Genomic DNA, 10,282 nt, shown 5'->3' with positions numbered 1-10,282 from the left:
CACAAAGCCAGCGGAGCCCAGTGAGGAGCCCAGCTAAACCCGGCCGGCGATCTGCAGCACAAAGCCAGCGGAGCCCAATGAGGAGCCCAGCTAAACCCGGCCGGTGATCTGCAGCACAAAGCCAGCGGAGCCCAACGAGGAGCCCAGCTAAACCCGGCCGGTGATCTGCAGCACAAAGCCAGCGGAGCCCAATGAGGAGCCCAGCTAAACCCGGCAGGCGATCTGCAGCACAAAGCCAGCGGAGCCCAACGAGGAGCCCAGCTAAACCCGGCCGGTGATCTGCAGCACAAAGCCAGCGGAGCCCAATGAGGAGCCCAGCTAAACCCGGCAGGCGATCTGCAGCACAAAGCCAGCGGAGCCCAATGAGGAGCCCAGCTAAACCCGGCAGGCGATCTGCAGCACAAAGCCAGCGGAGCCCAGCGCCGACAAGGTTTAAATGACTTTATTTCTTCTTTCTCCTTTTATAAATGGGCACAGCACAGAAATAATTAAAAAAAATAGACAGTACCATTACAGTGCTAGATCCATTGGCAAAGGTTATTTTTATAGTCTTTTTTAAATTATTTTTAAAGTTTTGGCCATTGAGTAAGAACAAAAACAATTAACAAACATTTTATTTTGTTTTTGTTTTTTTAACAGACACTATGAAGCAATTTAAGTACTAAACTCTAAAAGAGTTATGTACATACAAAAAAAACCTTCTGTTTAAGATATGTTTCCTATTAAAAATATTTACATGCATTTTTTCCCCTCCCATGTTCACTGAAAGGTAAAACACTTGTAGTTTCTTGTATTCTTAAAGACTTTTCCATTCTCCTATTGGGAATTTACGTCAGCTCCAAAGAAAAAGCAAAGTGGGGTTCACTTGTTGTTGGGTTTTTCTTTTTCTTTGAATTATTTAAGTCTTCTGGAAAGGGGTATTTATTTTTTTTAACATATATCAATGGAATTTTTTTCTTTTTTTTTTTTAATTTATACAAGAATGTTTCACGTTTATTTACACGAGAACCAATGGGAGGCGGTTCCTCCTGGAGCAATGGCCGCGAGCGTTAGTGGGAGACAAGCGCGTGGTTTTTAAAAAGCAGTTCTATCAAACTGCGGTGGATATATAACTGTCTGCAGGCAGCGGTTCTGGCTGGTTTGATTGTCAGCTGTAATTTATGACTTAGACCAGGGGACCCAGCACAGGGGTGGGTTATGCACATGGAGTCTCTGCTACCCTTGGGGTCTCTGGAGATGCAGCAGATGAGCAGTGGGGAAGGTGGGGGAGAGAACCGAGCTCTGGGCATGGCACGGGCAGCTCCGGGGGGGTTCGCCCCAAAATAAAACTAAGTTTAAAAAAAAAAAATAGAAAAAAAGGTACACTCCAGCCTGGGACTTCTCTACAGAGACTGGGGGGGGCGCGTCCCCGGAGCCGCAGGCACAAGATATGGGGGGTAAAGTGGAGGAAACGTGGGGCTTCAGCTGCTTTGCCAGCAGCCTGGGCTGTGCTTGGGCTCTGCCGGGGATGCGGCAAAATGCCCCTTATCCCAGCCCTGGTGGACCCCGACCCAGCGGCCGGGATCGGGCCCTCGCTGGGACAGGGGGACAGACGGACGGAGCCGGCAGCGCAGGGACAAATCCCGCGGCAGAGGATGGGGCCGAGGGCTGCGGAGCCCAGCACGGCACCGGCTGATGAACCCCCCTCCTCATTCACAGGGTTTGCAGTGAGCCTGTGCACGCGCGTGGGCTTTGTACACACGCGTATATACATATATACATATATATTAATTACATACACATATATATACATACAGACGCCACACGCGGCCCTGTCACGGCAGCCGCCAGCCCGGCCGAGCAGCTGGCGAGACGCCGCTGATTCTCAGCAGCCTTTCAGTGCCGCAACTTCAATGTCACTTTAGGAGCTGCTGGAGCCTCGTGGAAACCTCGGAGCCCGGAAACGCTGAGCATCATAAAAAGGGTGATAATTTAAAAATCCATTCTTGATTTTAGCTAATGGTTTTGCTCCTATTAAAGCCTCCGCGTGGGTGACTCATGGCAGGGGTCGGAGAGCTCTGAATGGTGCGGGTGGGGAGCAGGAGCCGAGGCGCACGTGGAGCAAAGCGGCTCTTGCACGGGGACCTTCAGCACCCAGCAGGCAAAATGGGGAGGGAATGGGAAATGGAGAGGCAAACCAGCACTCAACAGCACACATCCAGCCCAGTGCTACCACTGGGAGACCTCCCGGTGCAGAGTCCTGCTGCTGCTTTTTGAAAGGTCCAAAATCAAAGAGATTTTTGGAGGAAAGGGGCAGCTCCCAGCCCTGCAAAACTTGTCCGGGGCTGGGTTCAATTCCATCCCGTCCCCCTTCCAGCCCACCCCCTGCCCCATTTGGGCTCTCACACACATTTTCTGGTCCTCCCTTCCCTTTGAGCCCCTCCTGCTGCCTCCTCCTTATTTATATGGCCCGGGAGTCACCGGTTACTTTCCCATTCTCCTCCAAGACATTGGCTGCCACAAATCCCAGGAACAAGAGACCAAAACCCAGCACAGCTGGGAGAGGAACCGGCACCATCTCCCACACCTGGCGACTGCAGCTCTCCTAAATGCATCAGGCTGGCACAGCAAAGTCTTCCTTCAGTGCATCTATCACACACACACACAAATCTGGAAAAGAAATGGCAAAGCAAACGAAAAAGCAAATAAAAAGCCCGCACGGGCCACCCAGGTCCTCGGGGCGCACAGCTGGACGGAGCAGCACATCTGGGCTGCCCCGCTGGGACACGCAGCTGCTCGTGGGCGATGTGGCTGCGAGGGACGCGCAGGGGCGGGGGAAGGAGCCGGATTCGTGCGGAGGGGATGGTGGGTGGGATGCTCCAGCGCCCGTCAGAATTGAGTTTCCTACAAACCTGCTCCGTGGCCAAATCAAGAGCTGAGAAAAGATGGGTTATTTTTGCTCCCAAGCATCCAACAACTAACCCGCTGCTCCGGGGAGCTGAGGTGACCGGAAAGGCTCCGTCGTGATTTATCCCCCAGAAAAGATGGGCTCCAAACCCAAGAGCCAGTCTCCTCGAGCTCACATCCCCTCTCCAGGCAGAGAGCAACACAGCGAGCGCCTGGAAGCAGCAAACATCCCATGAATTAAGCATTTAGTCAGTTCTGATTGCCAGTTTCATTGCCTTCACCTATTTTTTTTTGTTTCCGCATGTGGTCATCTGGTCCTTTCAAAGGCTGCCAGAGGAAGCCGAGCCTCCTCCTCAGCCTTCCTCACTGCTGGATCTGCAGCGGCTTTAAGTGCCAGGATTACAACTTAACACCAGCCGAGCGAACCGAGGTTAAGCTTGAGTGAATAAAAAATTGTATTATAGAACTCCGGACTATTAATGGGAAAAAAAAAAATAGAATGAAGATTAGGGAAGCAGCTAAGAAAAGCAGCATTTAAAAGATTAAGCTGGGAGGGTATTTTTAATGCAAGCTCAAAAGATTAAGTCCACGTTTTTCTGAAAGATGGTGATTTTTGGGTGGCCTTGATACTTGATGTGCCCAACTCACTAAATGATGAAGAGGCTCAATTTCTGCTACTCCCCAACAGTCAAGGCCCTTTGTGTAGTCCCGAAAAGACCCAAACCCATCAAAACCATGAGTTAAAACTCTCTTTTTGGAGCAGGTTGGAGAAAGTGGCTCTTGGAGCCAGGGTGGCACCAACCTTCTTCGGACACGTGGTGCCCCCTTCACAGCAGCAGCAGCATCATCATCCTTGTTTTCCACAGCCGGGATGGACCCGAAACATGGGCAAACACACACACACACCCCCCTACACCATCTGCCTTTCAGCATCACCACCCAAGACATCAATGGGACCATCTCCTCTGAATTAAAAGAGCCAAACCAAGGCTGATTTGGAGGCTGACGTCTCTAAACCGGGATTTTACAGCCGGGCTGTGCACGGGGTTCCGCTCCCTGCCCGGCAGCGAAGCCGGGTCGGCATTTCGGGTCACTGTCCCTGCACCCCAAACCTCACATCTCCACAGCCACAAAGTCCACCAGCCATCAGACGCAGTACAATGAAAATTTACAGGGATTTCTATTTATACATATATATATATATATATATAGCTGTGTATGTATGCAAGTATATATATATATATATATATATATATATATATAAAATATGCATTTGGCCTCTCAAATTCTAACACAAAGAAGCACTTCTGTCTTGTAGCCTCCACCAGGGTCATAAATCCCTCTATCCACTGACACGCTGAGGGGACAAACTGTCACCATGTCTGTCCAGGTTAATTAATTCATGATGCAACAGAGTCAAATCAACCGTGTTTTTCCCATTTTCCTGTTTAAATTGCTCTAAGAGCAAAGCCTCGGTCTCCATGGGGCACCATGGAGCTCGCGACCATCATCAAAACAAAGCTCCTTGACTGCGGCACAAACAGCGCTTCAGCTAATTAAAAGCCAACTCATTGCAATATCTAATTGACTTTTCTGTGCAGAGCTTGCTCCAGACAAATCCTGCCTTTCTGGAAGGGACGGTCGGGCCCTGCTGCTCTGCACCTTCAGTGGCCTCGGAGGAGACACCTGGGTGACAGTGGCTTCCAGGAGCTTTTGCTCTCGGGCTCCTGGGGGCCCCGGGGGTTATACTGGGATTTAAGCAACAACAGAAGAAACGCAAATCATCATCTCCGGGTCTTGCAAAAGAGGCAGAGCAGCCAAGCTGCCCTGGGGCTGAGCGGTGGCAGGTCCCCGCTCTGCCTCACCTCTGGGGTGAGCGGCCCTTGGGGACCCCTGCCCAACCCCCCAGGGGACAGAGTGTTACCTCCGCTTTGCATTTATTTTCCTATGTCGTGTCTCAGGCCTTGCAGAGCTGTTTAATCCCCTCTGGAGGAGCTGGGAGAGGGTTTAGCTCCTCCACTTCCAGCTCCCCCCAGGCAGCGTCCCGCTCCGTTTCACAACCAGCGCTCTGGGTCGTACTGCGCAAGCTGAGATTTATTGGTCACAGTGAAAACGCAGCTAAAGCAAAGTCCCTTCTCCACCGAGCCCCTCGGCGGGCGGCGACGGGCGGGTTCTGCAGATTCCGGGTCCCTGGCTGTGCGCCGTGATGCGGTGAAGCGAGGTGGCGGCAGCGCGAGATACCCCCATGCAGCTTCTTGCCGCTCCACAAGCTCTCCGAAGAGTCGATGTAAGGGGGTCATTTCCAGCGTATTGGCCAGGTATGTGTATATTTGTTTTTTCACCACTCCAAGAGCAAAGCCCGGGGCATCAGGTATTCCAGCCCCTTGTGCTTTCTTCGAGGTTCAAAGTGTATCTGAGAGCCGCATCCTCTCTTCAAACAGAAGCAGAGAGCAAGGTAATTCCTGCAAAGCAGCCAACCCCGTTCAAAAAAGAAAATGCAAAATAAAAACAAGAGAGGGGAATGAAACGTCCCTCCTTTCCAAAGGAAAAAAAAGATAAAATAAAGAAGATAAATCCAAACCAACACCCCTGCGCCCCAGGGCTGGCAGGAGGCGTCCGGATCCCAGAGTCCGTTGTGTTGGTGGGTAAGCCCGGTGAGCTCCGGCCGCTGTCCCGGCCGCTCCCGGACTCGGGCTCCTCGGCGCCGGCTCCTCGTCCCGTCCCTCCCGCGCACCAAGGCCAGCGGGGTCGGGCTGAGCTCAGCGACGCGCGGGGCGCTCCGTGTTTTCATCATGCCCAAGATGGGTTTTCTCCTTTAGCTGTTGCGGGTTTTGCTTTTTAAATTCACAGTCTGATCCAAAAAAGAGAGACAGAGAGAGAGAAAGAGGGAGACTGGATGAAGTAGAGGAGGAGGGAGAGTTTGGAGCGGGGAGGGAGGGAGCACGAGGCACGCCGGCTCTCCTTCTACGCGTAGAACTCCTCCTGCTTGTCAGGCTTCTGGTACGTCACGTTGGCTTGTTTGGGCTCCTCCAGCGTGTAACTGCCCTCGTCCTTCTTCTTCATCCGGTAGATGAGCAGCATGACGAGGAAGGCGGCAAACAGGGCTCCCACCACGCCGCCCACGATCACCGCTGCAAAACAGAGAGGCACGGCCGTCAGTGCCACCATCAGTGCCACCCGCAGCCCCAGCGCCGCTCACAGCACCACTCTGAGCTCAGAGCACCGCTCAGCACCGCTCACAGCACCACTCTGAGCTCAGAGCACCGCTCAGCACCACTCACAGCACCACTCTGAGCTCAGAGCACCCGCTCAGCACCGCTCAGAGCACAGGTCATTCAGGGGGATCGTTTGGGATCCCTGCTTGGTTTTGTGCTTTGCAAGTTTGCGAGCAACCTTTCTCCTGAAATCTATGGTTAAGAAAACTGCAAATGAGGGTGATGGGCTAATGCAATCATGCAATCACAGAAGAGTTTGGGCTGAAGGGCCCTTCCCAGCTCCCCCAGTGCCACCCCTGCCTTTTCAGTCCGGAAAGGCCGCAATAAGGTCTCCCTGGAGCTCCTCTTCCCCAGCCGAACAGCGCAGCTCTCTCAGCCTGTCCCACAGCAGAGCTGTTCCCCCCCTTGCATCGTGAGGATCGTGTTCCAGACTCGACACTGCCCCTTCCAAAGACTGACCCCTCTCCTGGCTGGCCAGCCCAGCTCTCTGCCCCCCAGACACACCAGCTCTCCCCGCACAGGCCCCCGGCCCCAGCTCTCACCTATCAACACTTCTTTCCTCTCCAGGATGTTTTTCTGGGGCAGCTGAGCGGCCGAGTTACCCGAGTCTATCGTGTTGTCCATCAGCCCCGGCTCCGGGTTCTTGCCCAGCGCGGGGCCGGACGGCGGCGTCACCACGGCCATCACCTCGTTACCCAGCTCGGGACGAGTGGTCTCCTCCTCCTCCCGGATCTCAAAGTCCCCGCTGGGGCTGCTGCTGACCGGGACCTCCAGCTCATTGTCGAGGCCTGTCGTCACCTCCCCTGGCTCCATCTGGGAGAAAGGACAAGATGGAGCAGAGGACAAGGACCAGAGGGCGGCTCCTGCCTCCAGCAGCTCTGCTAGAAGGACATCACAGTACTGATGACAGTGGTCCTCTGAGCAGAGCACGTGGGGGATAGGGTTGGGGTGTCCCTTCCGTGCATCACTGAAATGGATGATTCTATTGCAGAGCAAGCAACACAACCCGATATCTTGATGGTGACCAAAAGGCTGAGGCCACCATGGCTCCATTCCCTTCTCTGAACTCACTCCAGCACCTCAAGGACATTCTTGGCCTGAGGGGCCCACATGAAGTGATGCAACCCTGGAGAGCAAATACAGGCTGGACCGATGAGCCCCTCCATCGCCCTCCCACCCAAACCTGACCAATTCATCGCCTCCTGCACATCCCCACACCTGCAGCTCCCTCGGGGGCAAAGTCCCCCATACCTTCCCCCTTATCCCAGCAGCCTGACCTACTACATGTCCACATGCTGAGCTGGACCACACTGAGCATCCCTGAGCAAAACGTCCCCAGGATGCCACCTTCATGGAGCAAACGGCTCCCTCCACAGCTACCTCAGGATGTCACAAATCAGGATGAGCAAAGAGCTCGATAGGCCAAAGTTGGAGAGGGTGAGCAGGAGCCCTCTCCATGTCCCACCGCCCCTGGCGTGAGCGCATGGCTCACTGCTTCCCACAAGCACGCGGTTTTGTGACAGAGATTAATTGAAGGTCAGCAAGTGCCCGGAGCGCTATACGTACATATACCTACACAGAAAAGAGGGACTAGTTTAGACAAATCACTCCACCCTTCAGTCACAGTGGTTTTCAAAGGGCCCCCGAGGGGCTCTGAATGCGAGATGGATCAGCGGATTAAATCCCCCGTTCAGGGTGCCCGACGGGCTGGAAATGCACCGTCAAGTGTAATTGTGGAGTGTTTGTGCCTCACACTGATGGGCTGTGAGTTGGGAAACAGGACAATGAGCCCAGACACCCAATCCAGAGGAAAGTGGATCTTTCCCCATGGTGCAGTGGCACCACCAGCCCTGACACCTCCTGCCCTGGGAAACTGCTCTGGAGCAGCTGGGCAAGGTAGAGATGGGGGCAACAGGGATGTGTGGCACACCCATGGGTGCCCATATCCCCCATCACTTCTCACACCAGTCCCATCACCACGTTCTGCCCATGCTAAACCCTCCCACCCTTTAATCTCTACTCTTCAGCTCCCGAATGTTCCACTCTCAGGATGGATCCACCCCAAACGCTTCCCATTGCCATCCCTTGGCTTCAAAACACAGTCCATAAGCCCTTGAGCAGGTGAGAAGGGCTCCTGCCTCCTACCTGGGGGGCCTCTGTGGGCGGCAGCGTGGCAGGACTGGATGGCAAAGCTGTGCTTTTATCTGTGAGGTCTGCAGTCCTGGAGGTGCTTGGCTTTGGCAGGGACCTGGGCTTGGCTGTGCTGCTGGGGACGAGCCGCGGTGTGGCCACCTCTGTTGATGTGCTGGTTTCGAGGACGGAGGTGGTGGGTGTCTCCAGGGTGGTGGCTCGGGTGGTGGCTGCCTTGGTGACAAAGGGGGGCAGGAACCTCCGGATGGTGGTGGGTTTGGCGGTGGCCACGGTGGTGCTGGTGGTGGTGGCCACGGTGGTGGTGGTGGCAGCCGTGGTGGTCGTAGTGGTGGTCGTGGTGGTAGGGGAGTCGCTGGCAGTGGTACTGGTGGTGGTTGCTTTCCAACTGGGGACCACGGGTGTCTCTGTCACCCTAGGGATATACAGGACGCTGGTTGTCTGCTCGGGGGTGGTGTCCTCAGCAGGGAACGGTTCGAAGGGCGTCACCACGGGCTGCACCGAGGTGACGGGCAGCACGGCCGCCGTGGTGGGGAGCGTGACGGACGTGTCCGTGGTCAGGCCGCCTGCCGTCTCGAGCCCCGACTCCTGCTCAAAATCTGAAAGAGGGCGAGAAAAGCAAAGGGTGAAGCTGCTGCTGCCCTGGCATTTCCCAGGGCTGACATCCCCGAAAACCCAAGAGAATGGGCTGGTTATGGGCTCAGCAGAAACCAAGGGCTGCAAATTCCCAGGTGGTGGCTAAAGCTCCTCTCTAGGGTCAGTGAAAGCTCTACAGCATTGGCACATTCTGTCGTGCTGGGGAAAGGCTGATCCTGTCCAATATGACCAGAGACAGAAGTAGGAAATGGAGACACCTGAGCCCAACCTTTGGGACTGTTCCCTTTGGTTCTGTCCAGGAGAAGGCAGGAGGGCGGCTCCGGAGATGGGCAACGGGTGATCCCCATGGCTACTTACACCCTGAGCCGGAGCCTGAGTAGACATCGTCCAGTTCATCGTCCCCAAATGGGTCATCGTCCCCGGAGCCCTCCAGGTCCACGGGCCTCTCGTAGTTCTCATTGCGCCAGCGCTGAGCCTGCAGCCGAACGGGAAGAGACCAAACCATGAGCGGTCCCTGCAGCGACACCCCCGCGCAGCCCCCGTGGGGTGACACACGGTGACTGTCCCTATGCTGGGGCAGTTCTGGGCCCCTCACACCAAGAAAGAGCCTGAGGTGCTGGAGCGAGTGGAGAGAAGGGAACGGAGCTGGTGAGGGGCTGGAGCACAAGTGTGATGGAGCGGCTGAGGGACCTGGGGGTTGGACTCTGATCCTGACGGTCTCTTCCAACCAAAATGATTCCGTGGCTCTAAGATGGATCGGGAGCACAAGCTGTTGCTCTCCAGCTGAGCCACCCCGAAACATGTTGGTTTGGTTTTTTTTCCTCAAAACAATTTGTTGTTGCAAATCTTTCAGCCAAGCTGACATTTTGTGGAGAGCTCACATTGACTCCAGTAACATTTCCCATGGAAATGAGCCCTCTGGAAAAAGGGAGGAAAAAAAACAACGGCCTTTGGAAACACTTAGAAAAATTCCCTGTTTGGCTCCCCAGCTAGCTATTGTTTCAGTTTAGATTATTTTCATGTGATTCCTGGCACAGGTGTGAGAGTAACACACTGTCAGCTGCCATAACTTGGACAGTCTCAATATGAAACAATATCAGACTTCAAATACTCCACAGCGCTGCTAAAACGTGAAGAGCCCTTGCTAGTAGGACTCTTAAACATCTTGTTTTGCAGATCAAAGTATCTCCCTTTTGTGTTGCAAGGAAGGAGTTTGACACTTCATTACAAACCAAACAAGTAGGCTTTGATCTGCAAGACAGCATCAGATGTTCCAAGATGTAACAAGCCAGGTTAGTACTTAAATTTAAAACAAAGGGGTAGAAGGGTCCCCTTTACCTATTAGAGCATTTTACCTCTTGACAACAGCTTCGAGATTCTTTGTTTTCGTTCTCAAATGGAACAAAAAGGAGTTTTGTAAAGTACAGAAGGTCCCA

General features: G+C 53.9%; 1 protein-coding gene across 2 annotated transcripts in view; it reads right to left on the bottom strand.

Annotated features, from left to right (window-relative positions):
- Window positions 1-426: 426 nt before the first annotated feature.
- SDC3 (syndecan 3) overlaps window positions 427-10,282 on the bottom strand; it is a 33,326-nt gene continuing 23,470 nt past the window's right edge. The window contains exons 2-6 of one of the 2 annotated variants that reach the window (XR_014185953.1): window positions 9,204-9,321; window positions 8,247-8,848; window positions 6,644-6,914; window positions 4,811-6,017; window positions 427-3,098 (exon numbers count right to left, since the gene is read on the bottom strand). Coding sequence is in view for 1 of the 2 variants with exons in the window: in XM_082071493.1 (XP_081927619.1) it covers window positions 5,851-6,017; window positions 6,644-6,914; window positions 8,247-8,848; window positions 9,204-9,321 (1,158 nt within the window). In the remaining variant the exon portion in view is untranslated. Of the gene's footprint in view, window positions 6,018-6,643; window positions 6,915-8,246; window positions 8,849-9,203; window positions 9,322-10,282 lie in introns of both variants that reach the window. The other variant, XM_082071493.1, reaches the window with a different exon arrangement.

The sequence above is a fragment of the Streptopelia decaocto genome (assembly GCF_964273445.1).
Source record: "Streptopelia decaocto genome assembly, chromosome: 23".
In the NCBI taxonomy this organism is placed as follows: domain Eukaryota; kingdom Metazoa; phylum Chordata; class Aves; order Columbiformes; family Columbidae; genus Streptopelia; species Streptopelia decaocto.
This window is presented reverse-complemented; position numbering and strand designations above follow the sequence as displayed.